The 21,326-nt window shown below is 38.8% G+C and overlaps 1 protein-coding gene across 1 annotated transcript; it reads right to left on the minus strand.

Annotated features, from left to right (window-relative positions):
* Window positions 1-5,229: 5,229 nt before the first annotated feature.
* On the minus strand, window positions 5,230-20,159 carry LOC108014078 (dipeptidase 1). The gene is made up of 8 exons (XM_036819637.3): window positions 19,838-20,159; window positions 12,933-13,666; window positions 12,324-12,393; window positions 12,081-12,257; window positions 11,893-11,977; window positions 11,731-11,806; window positions 11,451-11,589; window positions 5,230-5,830 (listed from the first exon to the last, which is right to left on the minus strand). Exons 2-8 carry the CDS (start codon window positions 13,586-13,588, stop codon window positions 5,723-5,725), a joined length of 1,311 nt encoding a protein of 436 aa, XP_036675532.1. The 5' UTR covers window positions 13,589-13,666; window positions 19,838-20,159; the 3' UTR covers window positions 5,230-5,722.
* Window positions 20,160-21,326: the final 1,167 nt, after the last annotated feature.

Consider the following 21,326-nt stretch of genomic DNA (forward strand, 5'->3'; position numbering starts at 1 on the left):
ATCAAATATTGTAAAATACTATATTAAAATATTACATTTAGTGTTACTTTACCATTCCTTCGCTCAGTGATTAAAATCTCCCCCCGCTTCCGAAGAATTTAAATTATCCAAAATTCGGTGAGCTCTGCCGAAGGACATCTAAAAGCGGAACAAAGCCTCAGACAGTGGTCATTTTTGGAGAGGGTGATGGGAGATGGCAGGATACAAGGACATCTGTTCGCAGCTTAGCAGGAGCTTAACCCAAATAGCGCCCGATTGTCTGAAATATGAAAATTGGTCATCACATGGAGACCCCAGCTGCCAGCAGGATATGAATGTGGATTCTATCTAAATGTCCCGTGACTGCATTATAAATTATTCAATTTACTTAATACAAAATCAATTCTTATAAATTGAAATGAGCTTTGGCGGAGCTATGAAAAAATCATGATACCATCATCATCGTCGCTTCATCATCATAACAATCAAAGGGCCATGTGGGTGAGTGTATTACACAATAAACATCATCATTAAATATAATTGCATGTAACAGTTACTCAGTTTCAGTTTGGATCGAAACTCTGCCCGTTTCCCTCAGTCGAAGGGGAGGGTGTCCTGTGGTTTTTCCGGGTGGTATTTCTCTGGTTGAACCAATGTGGAAAACCGCATTTGTTATGCAAACGCTCATTAAAATGTTTGCCGCGTTACGCATACGCGTTGGACGAAAATAAAATCGCATACAGTTTACTTTTTCTCCCCCTCAAATTCCATTCGATTTGTGTGATTTTCATTTCCAGTTTTCGCTTTTTTCCGGCTCCACACAGCATGACCACTTTTCTCGTTTTAACTTTTCACCGTTCTAAAGAAGACATTTTCACCTGCTGTTCTGCACTTTCCACTTCAACTGCAGTGAGGCCAAGAAAGGTTGAGTTGTTGTGCACTGACACACTGAATATTTCAGGAATTTCTTAATTGTTTAACTGGCAGCCAGAGAAAACAAAACAATCCTCGCATTGCCACTTTTTCTGCAATCCTTGTGTCCATTTAATAATTCAAAATATAATCGTTTGTTTGCTTGCACTGGGGAAAAATATTATTTATTTATATAAGTTTGTTTTGGGCATATATTCCTGATAAAGATTAGAGTACAATTTTAGATCAAATAGTTTTTCTAAAATATTTTTGTTTTATTAGTGAATACAATATTTATTTTGAACTAAATGGTATTAGTAATACTTTTATTCCCAGTGATTTTTGCAGTGTGCGCGTGTCTGTGCTTATATTTTATATTTGAAAAACAATTTTCCAGCAACGACAATGAAAATGTCGGCCAAGTTTGTGCGGAGGTCCTGTTCTTGGTCCAGTTGACCGGGACAACTCAGCATGTGGCTCAAAGTGCCCGAAAAAACTCGAAACGAAGCACTAGATGAAGCATAAGCAACACAGCGCGGAAAAACCATAGAAGGCGAAAAGAAACACAGAAAAATAATAAAAAGAAATTGGACAATAAAATACAACAATTTATGGCGTAGAGCAATCCTTTCTGGTGGCACTTTCTAGGGGAAATGGCGGCTGTGGCACCAAAAGTCGGAAAAAGGCGGCAACATTGTTTGCGGTGGGTGGGTGGTTCAGCAAATCGTCATTGGAAACTAAACGAAAATGTTTAGTATGATTTTTTATTTCACTTTGCCATTTTTCTTCCTTGTCCGCCCACTCACATACTTCTTTTTTATATTTATTTATTATTGCCGAGGTTTTTTGCTTTCATATTTTTGTTCCCCTCAGGGTTGGCAAGTCCAGATTTATTTTAAGAGGATTTGGAGTGGAACTAGTGCCCAAAGTATTTCGGGATGTCAAATCAAAATTAATGCTATAATAAGTTAACAGGGTTGGTTTTGTGGGGGAAATGAGTCTGGGAAGAAAGTATGTATTTGCAGAAAAGGGTAAAGCTAAATTGATAGTGAGTAATGTAAGTGTTATATACCTAAATACTGTTCGTGAAATAAACACTTTTCCCAACTTTTTTATATTTTACTAACTATTTTATATTTTAAATATTTATCTTTTGTTGTACAAGGATTTATCCCTCTTCATCCACAACCATTATACCATAATACGTACTTGGCTTTCGCTTCGAATCGCTCTGGTTCGATTTTTCCGCACTCGGTTTTTATTACTTTTATTAGTTTCCACTGGTAAGTGATGGCTGGTGGGGCTGCCAGTGGAATGGCTGCTGGTAACAAATGTTTAACAAAAGTTGTTGCCACTGCGGGTTGCGCTCCAGCTGCCAGCGAGATGATTTAAACGAGACGTGCGTTGCCAGCCCCCGGCAATCGGGTCCTTTTAGTGCCAAGGACGAGTTGCGAGTCCCGAAAACCGAAACTTTATTTCATTTAATTGAAATTTTATGTAAAACACACATTTCGTTTCGTTTGATGCATAGTTTTTTAACGCTCGCAGCGCTCCACCCCCACTGCCTCGACCAGAAACGATACAAATGTGAAATATTTGCAAGTTTTACGAGCATTGAGTTATGTGGTTTTGCGGCAAGCGGGATTCCGGCTGCTTGACCTTCGCCCCAAATAATAAAAATAAAAAAAAGCCAAAAAGCGGGAGATAAATTCCATGATTTCTCACTGTTTGAACTGTTTTGGCCACCAAAGAGCAAATAAATTACATTGGCAAGCACGGGAGTTTTATCTACCCCAGCTTAGGGCGTACAAAATGCGCTGATATAAACAAACTGGAACTGCAAATCCTTTTATTTTTACGTTCGAATTGACAAGCCAACCCCTGACAGATAAATGGGTGGGACAAGGACGTGGGATTGGGATCCGAGTGCCGGCAGGATGTGTGTTTCGAGTGCTATCATCGCAATAAGAATGTACCAAAAACAATGGGAAGTGCTGATGGTTGTTGAAGAGTCTCACTTACATTCAGTGATTTCCTCGAGAGTAGAGCTTCTTTTCCTGTACACACAACACCAAAAAGAATAAATCATCACTTAGTTAGTTTTATAATTTTTATGAATTTATTTATATTCCGTTTTGGTATTTTTCTGCTGGCCACTTACGACATCTTCCAATTTACACATATGAATTAATTTATTTATTCTCTGTTTGTTTTTGGTTATTTTCCAATTCACAACTTGACATACTTTCCATACAATTATTATTACTATTTGATCATTATCCATACAAATATTTACAGGGTGTTAAAACGCTGTCAGCATTTCTCAAGTATTTTCCTATACGGTTACAGTTAGGTTTTCCACTTTATTATAGGCTAATTGTAATCGATAAATTGTAGTTTTCTTTTCAATTTCCATCAGCAGTAAAAATGGTTGAATTTCTTTGTATTTTCGGTTTTTGTCAGTTTTTGTATGTTGTTAAACATTAAATAATTTAGTTATATATAAGTAGTAATAATATAGATCTGTAATTTAATTTTAGTTTTGATCACATGTGTTATTCTTTGCCTTTTTGTTTTGTTCGCCTCTCGTTTAACCATTAAATATGTTTTGGATTTGGATCTATTTCAACGTTTTTCTCTAAACAAAACAGTTTCATTTAATTTGTAGGTTGAGCTGCAAAAAGTTGGAGGCCAACTTCTTTTTGCCTATGCAAATTTGATGACTAAATTAAAACCAAATATTTGAATGTACATATCTATACATGAGTGAGTGATATAGGTGAGTATGTGTAGGTATACGAGTTAAATGGTTCTTGAACAAACGCGTTTACAGTTTTCCCATTTGCTCTCTATACAATTGATTTTTAATATTATTTCTCGCTTAATTGGTTTGCTTGTGAACTTATTTGCAATTTTGGCGGGTTGAATTTTGTATGGATCTATTAATTATACAATATGTTTACCATTCGCTGCTTTTCGTTTGCAATGGCAACGCTTTACTTGAATATTGATTAAAAGATTGGTATTTAAGCCTTACAAATGATGCAAAAAATGTGGTTACATTCAACTCGTGCATTGAATTACATTCCTTTTTTCGGTTGTCCTCGATTCCGCATTAAACCTTGGCTAATTAAATGTTTAATGTTAATTAACTAATTAAATGGGAATTTCATTTAGGTTAATAACGAAATTAAAAACTCTTTAAACGCATAATGTATTATAATTAAATCGTTTTGCTGTGCGTGCCGGCTAATGAATTCAGATTAACGAACTGCATTCGCTATCTGATCCGAATAAGCCCGGCAAAAGTCGCACGTTCGTATGAATTCAACATTTATTTCATTAACTATTAGCTATATTCTTTGTAAACTTTAATAACTTTTTCATAGAAAAAATACACGATGAAAAATTAGATTTTCCTTCTGTGCTAACATTGAGCTTGACTTTTGTGATTAGCCTCGGCTTTGCTTCGAATTCGCTTTCCACTCTGTTTTCGGTTTATTAATTTCAGGCTAAATGTGCTTTACTTTCGCTATTATAGGCTTTACTTTCTCTAGCTTTTGTGTGCTATGGTTTTTCTGTTTCGCATTCTTAATCCTCCTTGTTCTGCTTTCTTTTTTGCCTGACTTAGAACTAGAGCTAGAGATAAAAATAAACATGGCAATGATATTTACACAATGTTGGCCAGTTCGGGAATGGGAATGGTGATGGAGGGGGGCTAGGGGGTTCTTGGGGGCGTTTGTTGGTGGTGGCGGTCTCCTCTTGCCACTTTGTATTTGTTTACGGGCAGAGCCCAGCTGTGCACAAAGTTGTATGCACTGAGAAAAAACTATTTAAACTTTTAGATTTTTAAGAAATTATTGAATGAATGAATTCTGACGTTCTCATCTGAGCTGAAAATGTTCTTAAAAACAGAACGAAATTTTTGAAGTTGAAAGTGTTTTCATTGTTCTTGAATCAAGTTGAACTGGCGGTATTAATTATTATAATTTATATATTAATTAATTAATACCTCAATTCCAAATCTATTAGTTCAGCCAGTAGAGTATACTTATTAAGAAGTTGTTAAATAAACTCTATTTATCTGTTCTTCTCTCACCATTTCGTTTTAGTATTGAGAACTTTGATACCAAAATGTACTTACACGGTTTTTAAGAACGAATGTTCTCAATTCAAGAACAATGTACTTTCTTGAATAATTCTCTCTGTGATCTGTAAAATCTGTGCTTCTAAAGCCTTAACAGTCGCCATTTTTAATTTAAATTCTTATTAAATATTATTAGAATTTAAACAATATTAAAAATGTTTTTATTTTAATTTTTTTTGTCACAAATAAACCCCTTTATAAAAAGTTCTCTACATAATAATGAGTCTTAAATTTCACTGGTTGGTCATGAATTAGTCAAAATTATATTAACAATTAATTAGAAAGGGAACGTTTCTTACCATAATGTCGAGATGATGTTCAGTAACTAAGATTGTATCTAAATTATTAAAAAATTTAAAAGTGATTTTGAATCTACTTAATTATTTTTTCTCAGTGCAGCAACAGCAGTTGGCCAGCTGCTCGACTCCGAGCGATTGCAAAATGTCGGCGTTTTTTGCGAATGTGTGTGGTGGGCATGCGTTTGTGCAGCATCATGCCACACACAAACACACAAACAATCACAAAAACAAAAACATCAGAGGAGGAAAACTTTGTCAATTAACCTAAAACAAGTTTCACTTTACAACACGTACGCTTGACATAATTTTTTGCCATTTTCGCCACGGGGCTGCGATGAATGAGACGCTGTGTGCATATGGGTGAGCTCTACAAATGGAGAAATTATCACGTTCTTGGTCCTTGATAACGACAATAGGATCGGCCCATAATGTCTTCGGCTGGAATTGACTGATCAATGGGTGCCACTCGCAGAAGTTCCATCTGATCGCGCACCTGTAAGTAAATCGAATTATATATCCTTTGATGAAATTACCATTAGCCATTTAATAATTATTTATGCATGCGTGTGTGTGGGTGGTGTGTGGGAGTGACGACAGCTGCATTTGATTGATGAAAATTGATTGCATCGCGCCATTGCCAAGCTGGCACAACTTACAAAAGTTATTTAGCGTAATTGCCAAAGTTTTGTTTGAATTTTCAAATGCAGAAATGATTTCTTGGAACTTCTCGTGTACTCCTCATATGGCATTAATATTGTTCGCAAGTTTTTGCGCGGCGCTTAGGCAAGCAAATTGGACTTGGATATTAGTTATGGTAAACAAATTCAGGGAAATTACCAAATGGGTTTTACAAAGATTTATTACGCACTCTGCTTGTGTTTGAATTTTGAAGTGATTGTTTTTGAATGTTTTTAAATTTTCTAGATTTAACAACTAAATTGGAGACTAATTCAAAGTACATAATAATTTTTTAATAATTAGTGGTTAACTTTTTGTATCCTTTTTTATTTTTTAAATTTTTTAAATCATATTTTCCGCATATTTCTTATTTATTTTCTATTTTAAATATTTGGTTCACCATATTTGCTGCATAAATCTTCAAGCCCCTTAATGCCACAAACACATTTGCCTTTTTTGAAATATGGGAGGATTTGATTAAGTACTAAAGTGAAATGCTGTCACCCGACACGAGAACCAAGAATACAAAGAGTCAAATGTTTGTAGAGAAACCTCTTCCGCATGTCTAACTCGCCTGGCACTCACACAAACGTCCTGAATCCTTAAAGAGAGGCCCAAATCTGAATGCCAAACAGGCAGCTCTTAGTCCTGGCAAAAGTTGAAGCACATTTAATGCCACAAACACATAAAAAAGATTGCAGAAAAGGCAGAAAAGAGAGGGTGGGCGGAAAAACGAAATAAAATGAGAGAAAATGTTTTGTTTTCAACACCAAACACCTTTTGAGGGGCGGGCGGGGAGGCCTAGGTCGGCTGGGCCCATTTCCTGGGTTTTGTTTGCCATACAACAATCGAATTTACGACTTTTTTATGAGGCTTTATGTGCGCCCTGCCACACAAACAACAATAAAACGTCAGCTTTGGCTCAGTCATTGCACTTTGTGTGCATGACCCACTCACACAAACAGTCCCAAACACAACAACTATGGGAACTTTGAGCCATTTGCCTTTTGGCTAGACTCTTCCGGCCTTTGAGCTGGATTTCCCCACTCGCAGCCCTCCATTCAGTGGAAATGAAAAGCCCAGTTCACAGTTACAGTTTGAGTGAAGAGCTCAAAGCGGAAAATAAATTCCCACGCCACCACAAGGCAACGCATTTCCCAGCTAAAAGAACCCAAAGCCAAATCAATTGTAAGAAGGTCAGCGGTAACACTTTCACAATTTCACACACACAAAAATAACACCAGAAACTGATGATTATTAAGATGAGATTATCCAAAGATCATTTTTATGTTGGCCTAAATTATTTGGAGCACAACTTTTGCCCTCTTAGTTCTTAAAGATATATCTTTAATACTTTTAAAGTAATCAAGATATTGAATTTTATTGGAATATACTGATATTATACATTTATTTTATGTTATGAAAGCATTACATCTTAAGGATTGAAAATTCCAATATTACAAATCAGATTCTTAGAAAAACCTTCAAGCTATCTTTATTTATTTCAGTGAGTGTGCGTAATAAAAATTATCTTGTAACTCAGAGTTCTCCCTCCTTTTTTACAACAGGATCAGATTGACCCCCATTTCGAATCACTTTATTTTGCAGTGCACACAAGGCCTGCAAAAGATATTTAAATGAATTTGTCTCTCACAAATTGCTGCCATTTGCCGGGGACATTTGGCCATCCCCTCCCTGTCCCCAGACCCATCCCAATCCTCATCCCAAACCTATCCTATCCCTCAGATGAGGGACGAGGCCTGAGTCTCCGTTGCCGCCACTTGGGCTATGTGTCGTGCCAAATGCCGTTCCTCGCTCTCGCATTAGATATAAAAGGCTAAAATAAAAGATACATTTACACAAACACACAAGTGGGTCCAGGGGAGGGGACCCCAGAAATCCTTGGCTTTTCTTTGCCCCGACGAAGCTGCCTTTGTGTAGATAAAAACTGGCGTCGAGAAAATTATCATGTTCATGGGCTATGGCTATGGCAATGGCTCTCGGATCCGCAGATCCACTGGCCGCCTCCCACGCCCACAAATTTGCGGCCATCCTTGTTGTTCCTAATGTCCTTGGAAATGTGTTCCCAGAACCGGTTACTTTTTGCTAAATCTGATCGGAACGAAGCTAGTTTTCAACTGCTGCCCAGATATGCACTAAGTTTTGAAGCATTTTAAAATTTATGGGGTCATAAACCAACTCTGACACATAAAATCATTTTAAAGTGTTGGCAATCTTTTAAGAACGGTTTAAGTTCTCAGAAAATGTGCATTAAGCGACAAGCGTCTGAAAGACTTTTGTAATCTTTTAAGATGTTTTTGGGTAATTTAAAAAAATATACCTTATAATACGTCAAAAATAAATGTTTTATCTAAAAAGTATTTTAAAAACTGTCAAATATGTATACAAAGCTTAAAAAATAGTACAAAACTATATAAATATATATCAAATTTAGTTGTTAGTTAGTTATTATAATAAAATGTTTACTATACATACTTCCTAAAAAATTAAATAATTTCTTATATTGAACACAATAAATCCACTTGAGTTTCGTTACAATTCTTTCCTTAGCTTCATAGAATATTAAAATATATACACACTAATTTTTCATCGCTTTCGTAAATCCCCAGAAATCCCCTCGAAAGAGATTACGAGAACGCGCCGCCTTGAATTTTGAGCGAGTGCGTGTCCAGCCTAAAAGGGTATTATATATGTGCTGGGCCGTGCTCGTCCTCATTTTCTTGGGAGCGTTTGTGCGAGAGATGGCAATCATTAAAATGGCCTTTTGCCTAATTTCTATGACTTGCTTAATTATCACAGCCATGACCGACCCAGTCCTCCCCTGGGTACACACACACAACCCAAAACAGCATTAGGCTTCTAATAATTGAACATTTGACCCGCTTTCCGTTATTATTTAATTGCATTACGAGGCGAGCTCTTGGCGAAGTCCATAAGTAGGCTATAACGTATTTTATTTCACTGGTCTCGGAACTGAAACGGGGTATTGGGGACTGTGAGCTCGGTTCAATGAACTGGAGACTCCGGAAACAAAAGCAAATGTCATTGGGATAAGTGTATGTATATGGCCTGGCTTAAATTCCAATGCTCTGGGCTTTTTGGTCAAAGATAAAAGGCGTTGGGTAACATTTTTAATTACTTTTTACCGCAAACGGCGGAAAAAAGCGGGGTGGAAGCAAAAAAAAAACAGAAACAAACAGAAACGTATTAAAATACAATTCTTAATGAGCATTATGGCCATGTAATAAACAGCAGTAAAAAAAGAGTATTGTGTATATGGCTGGTGGCTGAGTGCAAAGCGCAATAAAAGCCCTGCGATTTTAATCAGTCGCAAGGACTGCAAAGTAGGCAATACTTTTGTGGCCTTATTTTTATGTTGTTACGATTATGCCATTTCATTTCTTCCCCGATGATGGGGATGATGGGGATGGCGTAAGAGCGGCCTGTAATAACGGACATTAAGTATTTCTATGCATTATATACACGCCCTGAACTAAAACTAATTACAATGTAGAGACTGCGGAGAAGGCGCGAGAATATGATTAAAGTTTGCCTGGGTCGTCTCTCAGTCAGCGCGAGACAAGGGCTAAATTAAAAAATGCTGCGGCATCTCTTTCTCAACTTGGTCAAAAGGGGTGGCTTAGGGGGTCCTACAGGGGGTGTCGAGTGGGCGGAACTTGAAGGAGGTTTTTATAATCAGCAAAAGCAATAAAATCTACGAGCACGGCCAGTGTTCAAGGGGCGTATGATTTATTTTTGTTATTAAATCTTTAAATTGGTTCAGCCAAAGGAGCTGCCAGCTTCCAAGATGAAAGGGGCAATTATTCAACTATTTTGATTTAGAGAGCAACGAGTAATCTTCATATAAATGGGTCTATCCAGTAACTAATCAGGCGAGATATCTACGAAATGTATAAATTACTTTTCCCCATTGATTAGAGATATGATAATATGAAATAGGTATTTAATCTGTAGAAACCTCTACTTTAATTCTTTAAAATTGCTATAATACTAACACTTTCATCTAAATACCTGACCATTTAATTACCACTCTACTTTGCCTACCAGTTAATTTGAAGAACTTTTTTATTTCCAATTCAAGAGCAGTAAACACACATCCTTTGATAGGAAAACCAGAGTACTGTCTGCATCGTTTAGCCGTACATCTATCTATCCATTCATGCGTCCAAGCACCGAACTATCCAACCGTTCGACTGAAAAACAAACCCACTTGCAGGCCTTTGAATGGCACTAGTCTCCGCTCGAGTGCCGTTCAATGCCGAGGAGTAACTTCCTCGAGAGGGGCTCCGGCCCAGGCCCATCCTATATTGATCTAAATTGAATGCTGCTTGAGCTTGGAGTGCCCAGACATGGTCGTCGTCGTCGTGGAGCAGTAAAAGAAATCCCCAAGCCAAGCCAAGCCAAATCCCAATCCCATTCGCATTCGCATTCGCAGGACTATAAGCTGTATATCCGAGCGCAGAGCAGACGGCAAACAAGCTGACCGCATCCTGCAAACAAACTGCAGACTGAAGCTGTTGCTTCGGTTGCGATGGTCAGGCTCGTGTATAAATATCGGAATAAGCATTTGAAAATCCTTTTAAAATTATTTCACAACTTGCGTCTTTTCGACGTCAGCCAATGTCCTGCCAGTGGACAGTGTTCCAGCTCCAGCTCCTGTTTCCCCATTATCCTTGCCTGCCCGTCTTCCATTCCAAGTATGTGCAAATTCCATTGCAAAGCCACATTATTCCTTTTATCCTTGCGAAAGGAATTTTCCAACTGCAATAACAACCGGGAGAAGGAGACGGCGAGGATACCATACCAAAGTCCTTTTCCAACTTCTTTGTTTGTTTGCTGTGAAATGTGTGTTTAGTTCTGGGGACTAGCTTCGACTTTAAGTCGGTCAGGTACGCGACTAATACCAAGAAAAAATAGCACAAAAATAATAACGCTGGGACAAAATTTGTAATACTCTCGCAACGCACTCAAAAGTCGGGCTAGTTTCCATTCGACCTCTATTCTCAAGAGGCTTAGGATCAATATTTGGAGTGTCAAAAAGTATGCTATGAATTATGTATTTTATGCAGCTAATAATAACACCTTAAAATATTTTTGAAGCACAGCTACAGCAAAATACACTGAGGTTCTCTTGTTATTTTATACATTTAACAAATATGCTGCATCCTTGGAGTTTCAATTAGAGCTACCCTTTCCCTAGGTAACTCTAGAACAGATAGGATTATCTTTCCATCACAAGTGTTTTGTTTTTTTGAAAATGTCAGACTCTAGAAAACAAAATTCAATACCCTTTGTCAGAGTATCTAAGTATCCTTCAGGGGCAGAATGTTGAACAATAGAAAAATGCCAGAGAAAAGTGAGCAATTTCTATGTGTTTTTTGCTGTGGACTCACCGCTTCGACTTCCTTGAATACACGTATTAGATTCCTGCCAGCCAACTTGGCAATATCCTCCTCCGACCATTTATCAGACTCAAGCAGGGCAGCAAAAAGATGCGGATATTTGGACACATCCTCCAGTCCTTTGGGCACTCTTAAGAGGAAAGCAGAGAAAGCGGCGAAAGTAGAGAAAAGCACAGAGAAAAGAGAGTTAGAGAGCGACCATAATTTGGCAAATGAAATGAAATGTAATTGGAGCTGCAGCAGAAAGCTGGCCGAATGTTGCCGCACTTACAAGTTGACTCCGTCGTAGCCAGCTCCAATGCCAACATGATCGATGCCGGCCACCTCCCTTATGTGGTTGATGTGCGCTGCGGGGTCAAAGGGTGGCCCGAAAAAGCACAAGTTTAAAGATTAATAGTGCGACCGGAAAGGGCCCCATGAAAAAACCACCTACCCACAACATCGTGCAATGTCGCCTGTCCCGAGCAGCTGACGAAATGCGGATAGAAGGCCACCATAACCAGACCGCCGTTTATTGCCTGCATTGTATGTGGAATGAGAAGCGGAAAGGGATCGGAATCGGAATCGGGGTATATGGATTAATGGGTGCCCCCGGAATTAATGTCGCCATAATGGACTCACAATGCGCTGCAGGACGTGGTCGGGAACGTTGCGGGAACTGTTGCAGATGGCGTGCGCCGAGGAGTGCGAGAATATTAGCGGGGCCCTCGAGGCGGCCAGGGCGTCCAGCATCGTGGGCACCGAGACGTGCGACAGATCAACAATCATGCCCAGTCGGTTCATCTCCTTGACCACCAGCTGCTCGATAAAGATGGGGATTTATTGGGATTTTACTAACTATATGGTCTTTGGGGCGCCTCTCACCTTGCCGAACTGCGAGAGGCCGCCTATGTGCGGGTACTTCCCCGGTTCGTCAACTTTGCAGCAGTCCGCCCTGGAAAATTATTTATTTTCAAATAATATTTTTCAAAAATTTTGAACAATTAAATAATAAGTAACATGCCAACGCCTAATGATAACAAGAAAAGGTCAAAATATTTCCTTACAAATTATTACTACTCACTAAAAACATAAATAGTATGGTATCCTTACAGAAGTGGGCCCTAAAATCACTTTTGGAAGTGTCTAAAAGTATGCAACAATATTTTTGCAAATCGAAAAAAGATGGCTTCATTCCAAAAGATGACGACCTACATTGCATACTTTTTTACACTCATAATGGAAATTTGTGAAATCGTATTATTTTTTGTAGATTCCAAGAAATATTCCTAGAGCATGTGTAATTTCCATTTCCTGGAAAATTGTGACATTTTAATTTCACTGCATAAGTGAGGTTTTAAAACGATATAACCAATTTGTAGGTTCCTAGAAATTATATTACGGATGGAAATCATATCCATTTTCCTAGAAATCATGTTTTCTTACACAGCCTGCTTTTAAATGATGCATTTTTCATTGTTCTGATGAACTTACCAAGGTGTATTGCAGGTGTGTGTGAGAGTCAGGTATCTGGCGCCCAGTTGGTAGAACATTCGCAGGACACTCAGGCTGGTGCCGATGGCATGCCCGCCCTCCACGCCAATGAGACTGGCGATCTTGCCAGTCCGATGGGTCTGTTCGATTCCCGAGGCCGTCGTGACCAGCGCCATGTGATGCGGATACAGCTGGACCAGTCGTCGGATCAGGTCGATCTGCTCCAGGGTCAGCTGCACTGCATCCAGGTGCTGGGATGAGCAGGGGGCGTAGGCGGACCAGAACTGGGCGGAGACCATGCCCTCTTTGAGACGGCGCAGATCCGTGTGACTCCAGGCACTCGAGGACCAGGGAGCCAACTCCCGCAGGTCGCCGCCAAAGTGAAAGTCCTTCAGCTGGTTCTTGAGGAACTTGCGGATATTCCACGGCAGATCGTTGTGTCCGTCGATTAGGGGCACTTCCTTCAGGACATTGCGCACACGCTGCATCCGGAAGTCGAAGTCGTCGGCGGTCTTTGAGCCCCCTGACCCGCCGGACGCCCCTGCTGCAGCTCCGGCCGAGCATCGCAGGATGGGCAGGACGAGCGGAAAGTAGACGAAGGTCAAACAGTTGAGGCCACAAAGCACGAAGCCCTTTGGCAGCTTCCGCGATTTCATTGCCCCCGAGCGGCACGGAGCTCTAGTGGAAGAGCACACAGTCCGCAGCACTCACATTGATGGTGTTTCGCCTTCTAGCTGGAAAAGGGATAATGAGAATTAATGTAGATCTAGTGCTTGGATAGAAATGTGTGTGGAGAGTAGGGACTTTATGTTCAACTTTTTAAAGGAAATCTAATACTTAGTAAATTAATCCTATAGACATTGAAAGAATTAGTATAAGTATATAGGGAATTCAACAAAAATCCCTTGAAAAGTTTATTTAAGGTGTCAAGAAGTATGCAGTGAATTAATAAATTTAAACTAATTTGTTGCATACTTATAGGCATTTACAATAAAGTACTTTATAACCAATGTTAAGCAAACTCACAATATCTTCAATCGTAGCGTCACACTATTAAATATTAATTTCAAACATCAAGCAATCTTAAATCAGAATACTTGTTTCTTTGCTTTTAGAAGGGGTTCTTCTTCCCCATATTCGATGCCTCAAAGGCGGGGAATTGGTTTAGCCTATCGCATGTGCGGGTGGCGTGATTGAGCTATTGAAAGTTGTTGGCAAACAAATGTCATAAATATAACGCCCACGGCTGTGCTACCGAATAACCCCGGCTCCTGACCCCGAACACAAACGAGCCCCAAAGCCACGCCCCCTTTAGCCCGGCTTTGCCACCCCACAAACATAAATAAAACTTTTCATATTTATTTCAGAGCCCAACTTCAAATCGAAATCGCGCACAAAATGCATAAAATGCACAATAAAAATGCAAAATTATTTATAGCAAAGTTTCCTCTCGATTTATATGCTTTTTTCCTTTTTAGCCAGCATATCACCGAACCCCAAAAAAGAATCATAGAAAATTTAAATAGTTTCCCCTGCTGTTCGGTGGAAAAGTTCCAGAAGAGAAATACTTTATCCATCGGTTTTATTTTGGTTGTTTTTCTTATTCGCATACGACATAAAGTTTGGCTTGAGCCTGGCAGGTGGCAGAAAACTAAGCGCCGAAGCCAGGGGAAAATCGAGAAAGCGAAGTTCTAAATATTTCCCCAAGAAATTGAAGCCCTGTTTGGTTTGCCGAAACGGGCCAAGTGGGTAAATATTTATATATGCTTTGTCCCAGAAAGTGAAATTAAAGTTTTGCCCCGAAACAGGGAAACTGAGCTAAACTACTTTAATAGTTTTCAACGCAAAAGTCGGCCAAGAAGTGGAGCAAAGTAATGGCCAAAATGAAATGGTAAGCTGGGCAAATGGAAATGCTTTGCCAAACTTGGCAATGTCTCGCAGGTTGGCTAAAAAGGATAGTAACTGAATTTCCCGATGTCAACAAATCTAATAAGTAAATCTCTAGCAGAGATAGCAGAGAAAAATATTCAAAATATACAAATCTACAAATCAAATAGTAAGCAATTTTATTTAAATTTTCCTAGAAATGTTTTATTTAAATTCCAAAAATTATTGTGCATTATGTATATTTGGTCATGGTATATAGTTTGCGTGACCATAAAGTAAGCTTCTTAAATCCCTCTACAAACCAAACCTTTTTTATCTTTCTTGTGATTATGTTAGCACTTGCTTTTCTTTCCTATTTTCTATTTATTCCATAGTATTTGTCCCCTATTTTACCATTTTCCTGTGCCAACTGTTGGTGTGCACTCTGCAGGTCACAAAGAAATACGAGTAGAGTTCCGAGCGAGGGGCCAGTGGCATCCGCATGTTGATTTTCATGCTCTGATGCCTGCGAACAAAATGAAAACATTCCACTGTGGAGAACTGGGGCGAAGTCTTATCTGCTTCCGCTTTTCCTCCCAGTTCTGCAACTGATTATGGATTCGGTTTCTTCGGGGTTCGATTTTCCGCCTCAGCATATACTTTTTCCCTGTGCCATTGTGCTGTGCGGAACAATCCTTAAGCTATCTGGCCAAACAGAAATTATGCAAAAATCAACAGAGTCGACGATGAGCAGGAAATGACAACATTGACAAGGGCAACGCGCCACGAATATTTTGCTACATGCAAAACGTGACTGAAACACAACGCACGAATTATTAATACAACAACGGCGGAGAGGAAGCCAAATTAGACCCAGTTGGGTTAACAGGAAGCAAAGGACGAAGGACGCAGGACTTCGAAGGACGGCAAACAAAAGTCGAGTCTCGGGCCTGTGAAATCGAAAACGTTTGGCGCTTCATTAAACATTGATGCCTTAAAACAAGCGGCATGCAAACCGAAATTAAGAGCCACAACATGGTATATTTAATTAAATTGAAGAGTCTCGCTCGCAGCAGGGGAAAAGTCAAACCAAAGGATGAAGCAAAATTTAATGTAATCCTGGGATCTGGGCTCACTTAAAAGTGCATTAAATATTTTACCAACGGAAGTGAGTACATCTGTGGTTTTAATAATATTTTATATGTTTTGTCCTTGATTGGTATAGCCACACTTTATTGATTGAAATTTAAGCCCACGATTAAAAAATATGAATTTTATTAAGACTAAACTAAAATAATACGATTAAAATTTGACTAAAAATATTCTTAATTTGAATAATTTAATATATTTACTTTCTATAAACAGTAAATAAAGATATGAATTATTTGTAAGAAAATACACTCTTAAGGATCGATAAATCGGGTTTAAAACACATCTCGTACCAGGTAGTGTGTAATTTAAGCCCTATTGAAGGATATTAAATATGGCGGGTGGGTTAATAAATTGTATTCCCTCTCCTCGCCGTTCAAAAGTGAGCGGCATACAATTGCAGACAGAGGACAAAATGGGCGCAAGGATAACTGCGTGCAACGCTGCGTATGAGCAATGTGTGTGCGCCGCCTTTATTTCATATATGCATTTCTTTTTTGTTGAGTGGCATGCATGGGCGTAGGGATGTGCCGGAACGAACGGCAGGGGTCCGGGGGAAATGGCATATATAAGGCAGCAGGGGATACGTACTGAATCGTACATTTATTGCAACATGAAACATTATTTTGTATGGCCTCAAAAAAAATAACGAACGTAGGAAAGAAAAAGGAAGCGCGGCGGTAAGGAAGTATGGGAAAAATAAGGAAAATGGGTGGGAAATGGGTGGCTGGTTGGCTAGAAGAAGAAACCGGAGTGCGCGCGTTGGAAAATTGCAGTAAGGAAATGCGATGTCCTCGTTGCAGTTGGAATTTCCATGCAAAGTGGCAAGCAAATAAATATAAAAATGCTTTTCTTTTCTACATTAGTGCACCATTTAAGGAAGTTGCCACGCCCCCATAGCCCCCTCAGATATTGCACGGCGAGTTTGTCGTCTTTCATTTTCATTCCATTTCCATTTTTCCCTTCACAACTCTAGCCGAAGCCGAAGCGGCAAAAAATAAAGGAAACGTGCCCGTAAACTACAGCAGACAATCAAAATGCATTCATGTGCGCTTACTTTACGTTATTTATAATCAAACCCCCCGTTCCGCCCAAAGTCCCTTTTCATTCAGCTCTAAATTCCATTCACTAGCGAATTGTAGCGAACAGTCAATGCGAATGGCGCCCAAACCACCGCCCCCTGGAGAAATTTTTTCTTCTTCCGAGGATTGGGTGTTTTTCAAGGGGGTCTGGGACTTGTAAGCTCGGCAGGAATGTGGAAACCCAGTGTGATAAGGTTTCCCACCCATAATGCTCAAGTTGCGTTCCCCGAGGCCATGCTGCTTTATGCTTATTCAATTTTACAAGGATAATAAAACGTATCATTAGAAGTCCTGGTAGTAGCAGCGGATCACATGACCAGACAAAGCCATTTATGAAGAAGGGGTGGGAGCCGAATTATTTCCTAGAAGATTATTTTCCAGAACTCTGAGCAAGAAAATTACTGTTAACGGTTATGGGAAACAAGGGATTACCTTGTTTTAATTTTTGTAAGTCTTTTGGCATTACCTTTGCATAAAACATTTAGAATTCAAGTTGTATGGGTGATAATATGTTTAAATCAATAAAAAATATTAAAATTAGGTCAAATTTCGTGGAACACTTCAAAAGATTCCTAAAATGAGAGAGAAATATTCCCATTAAGACTTCGTCTATACTTAACAGAGCTATCAACTTTTAATGCTGCTCAATGCAATTGACCTATTTATAAATAAATGTATTATTTTCTTTTCTGACATTATTTTCCCCACAAACACGGAAATCATTGAAATACTGAAATTTTCATGAATTGAAAACTTTTCCACATGTGTATTTGTATAAATTAATAGAATGGACGCTTTGAGGCAAAAAATGGGGCTCATATGGCGAAGCGAAATAAAATTAGAAACACAAAAGGAACCAAATCAAACTTTAACAAGGATGTTCTGTGTTTGTTTCGGTATATTGTGATGCTCCCTCGTTCTACCCACATTCTGGTTTGTCCGTAAACAAGCGAAACTGAACACGGGAAATTCAATGGAATTTTTTCGAGGACCGGAAAAGCGGCCACAACAAACCTCACAGATACCAACGAATTGACAACCGGCCCAGAGGCATGCGAAATGGCCTTAGAATGAATTGAAATTATTTTACAACATTTTCATTTTTCTTGCCATTTGTTTGATTTGCCTCGACCTTCGCTTTCAGGTCTCTTTTTTATTGTTTTTATTCCTTTTTTGTCCATAATTTATGCTCGAGTTGAACTCAATTGCAGGCGTAAGAATCAAATGAAGCCCTTAAAAAAGTTCTGACCCAAAATAAAACGACATATGTTGCGGAATGCCACAAGTAATCAGAAATTGAATCGCCCCCGCACATGTCGAAATAATAAGCAGTAGAGCAGGAAATTTAAGAACGATTGGTATATTAAAATGCTGGAAAAACTTCAAAGTAAATATAATACAAGCCAAATTTATAAAATATACAACTTCGGGAAAAATTTAAGCTGTTTGCCTAAAAATGTGAGAACAAAAAAAAATTATCAACTCAAAATATACTCTATTTAAATAATAATATATATTAAAATAAGGAAAAAACAAGCAAAGAAACAACCTTTTCAAAATGCAAATATAATTAAATTTGAGAGCCTTTTTCACTGGCATATTTTTCCCACAATATTCCTTATGAAATTCTTAACAAATTTAGTAGAAAGCAATTACTTTCCCATCCCAAAGTGCGTTGTAGAAATGACTTGTACCATTTAATTGAACTCCCTTTCGGAATATCTCGCCAAATCCAGACTGACAAACACTTGGAAATCGCAATTTGTACCATTTCAAGAGAGATTCCTGATCCAAGCCACAAAACTCAAACTGCCAGAGACCATAAACACTTTTGTCCCGAGACCAAGACTAAAAATGAGACGAGCAAAAGGTAACAAGCATTTATAAATGCCACAACAAAAGCCGGAGAAATGTGAGCCGGAGTCTAGGTTAAATTTTGGGTTTTCGGTTAGCAATACCTATAGCTCCAGGGGCGTGGGCGAGGAGGGGTCAGAGGGAAAGGGGCGGATAAAGCTCAAAGCAAATTGTTGCGGAAGGCAGGAATCAACATTATCATCAGCAGCCAGGATGCTGCTCAGTCGGCTATAGGATACTCATTCTCATTCTCATTTCGGGCAAATGCAGATGAGGTCGAGACAAAACACAGACACAATTTAGATAGGGGGAGTATTTTCCCAGAGTGTGTATATGGAGGGGCGGCCAAAAGGGGGCCGGAGTGGCAAGAGGGTGTGTTTCGTGTCGCCTGCCGCATATTAATGAGCCAAATGCCACAAAGCCAAGCTAAACGCGCTCTCATCAATTGCTCAATATTATGACTCTGGCGGGCGAAAATCTGCATATGAAACCCATATTCGTATGTACACTGAATACTCAGCAAAATCCGGGAAAACTATTTTGCATTCTTTGCTGCACACATTCTGTTTTGGATACTTTGTATTTGAAGCAACAAGGATCTTTAATCTCATCTTAAATTCTGGCTAGAAAATCTTCACAAGCGAAAAGGGCTTTAAAGAAAACAGAGTATGGTCTAGCAAGCTTGCTAATGGTATAATAATGGGTCTTGTAAAATCGTTTTTGAATGTATTCCATTAAATACCAAAATCTCTACTTAAAAACATATTAGGGCTTCTCAATGACCGCAATGTTGTATATATTTTGAGCATATCCATTTAAGGTTATATTTAATAACCACTTATCAAACTGTTGTGCTTTTATTTTTAACAAATAAAAACAGATTGTAAAGTTAAAAACAGATATATTTCCCATACAATCCTTAGTATTAATAAAAACACCCATTTATTTTCTTACCAAAACAGGGCAAGCAATTTATCATTCTTATGGCCCGCAAGTTCACACTTCTTTTTCGTATTTTTTCTACACTTTAATATGAGTTAAATCACTGCTTGAAGTACTGGCTCTGGGACACTCCACTCTGCGGCTCACATAACTAAAACAACCAGATATTATTTCGCAGTGGTTGCACCATACAATACGTAACGTAACGCATACGCCGCGGTGTACGCGGGTGAGGTCGAAGGAGACGCGCAGCGCAAGTGGAACGCAACACGTGTGGGGCGACAGGTGCCGAGCGTTTGGCACACAACTCGACCGGCCGACGCACGAATTCGAACTGAAAACTGAACCAGAAACGGACTCAGAATCAGAAACAGAATCAGGATCCCCAAACGACACTGGGAAGCGAGTGGGGCAGGCACCAAAAACCGAAAAAGGACGAAGGACGAAGCCACGAGGTGCAGAGAGCAAGGACAACGAAGAGCACTTTGGCTAGGGTTCCATTATTAGGTAAGAGCAGTTCTTAGTTAATATTAAACATTTCTATCAATTTAGCTAAGGAAACTTTAAAGTTAAATATCTATAAACTCCTTATAAATATTAGTACCATTTTTAAAGTAGTAACCCTATTCTTCAGTCATCATTTCCATTCAAAAATCTGTGCCAAGTGCTTTATAAAGTCAGAGCATGTCCTTCTGAAGAGCATATAGTTCTCTTTCGGCCAGTACAAACTCATAAAAAAAAAAATACTGGGATATTTTCTCTAAGTAGGCGCTCTCAATCAGCTGTTCGAGTGCCAGGGGGTTGAGTCCTTTAACATTGCAGGAGGTCAGGCATGGCGTGAAAGTCGCTTATCCTAGCTGCTGCTTCTGCCACCCCTCGTTTTTGTTGCGCTGCCTTTGGAACGCCTGATGCTGATGGTCACGAAAAATTCATTGACCGCTCCAAGTAGAGCAGGTCGCTAGTAATTAAGCGAAAAATACACCAAATTAATTATTCCTCTTCATTTTAAACTATTAAATCGGTAAAAGGGGAGCGAAATGTGGTTGACAGGCTATTTTAGAATATATTTTGCTTAGATAACGCTGTTTTAATTGAATCTGGAATATAAAAACAATTCGGGAAAATAGACCCTACTGATGTGTCCCGTTCTACACTTTTCCAGAGAAACAGCCCTTAAACCTGGGTAAAAATATTTAAAACATTAGGTGTGTTATTCGATTTGTTAAATTTGATATTTTTTAAGCTTGTACGGTATATGGCAAAGTTATCATATATATCATCTCCGATCATATTTTCTTGATATGTTCTTGCCCATTATCAACTTTAAATATGTCTTATATAATATTTTCGGAATAACAAACATTTATACTAATCATATAATAATATTTTCTGCTTAACTCTCTTTTCGAAGTTTTTTTTTTATGTACCTAAGTTGAAGAGGTATTAATAGTAAGTTCATTTTTTTTACAGGTTGTTTTAAGAGTCCCCTTTGCATTTATTT

The sequence above is a fragment of the Drosophila suzukii genome, chromosome 3 (genome assembly GCF_043229965.1).
Source record: "Drosophila suzukii chromosome 3, CBGP_Dsuzu_IsoJpt1.0, whole genome shotgun sequence".
Classification (NCBI taxonomy): Eukaryota; Metazoa; Arthropoda; class Insecta; order Diptera; family Drosophilidae; genus Drosophila; species Drosophila suzukii.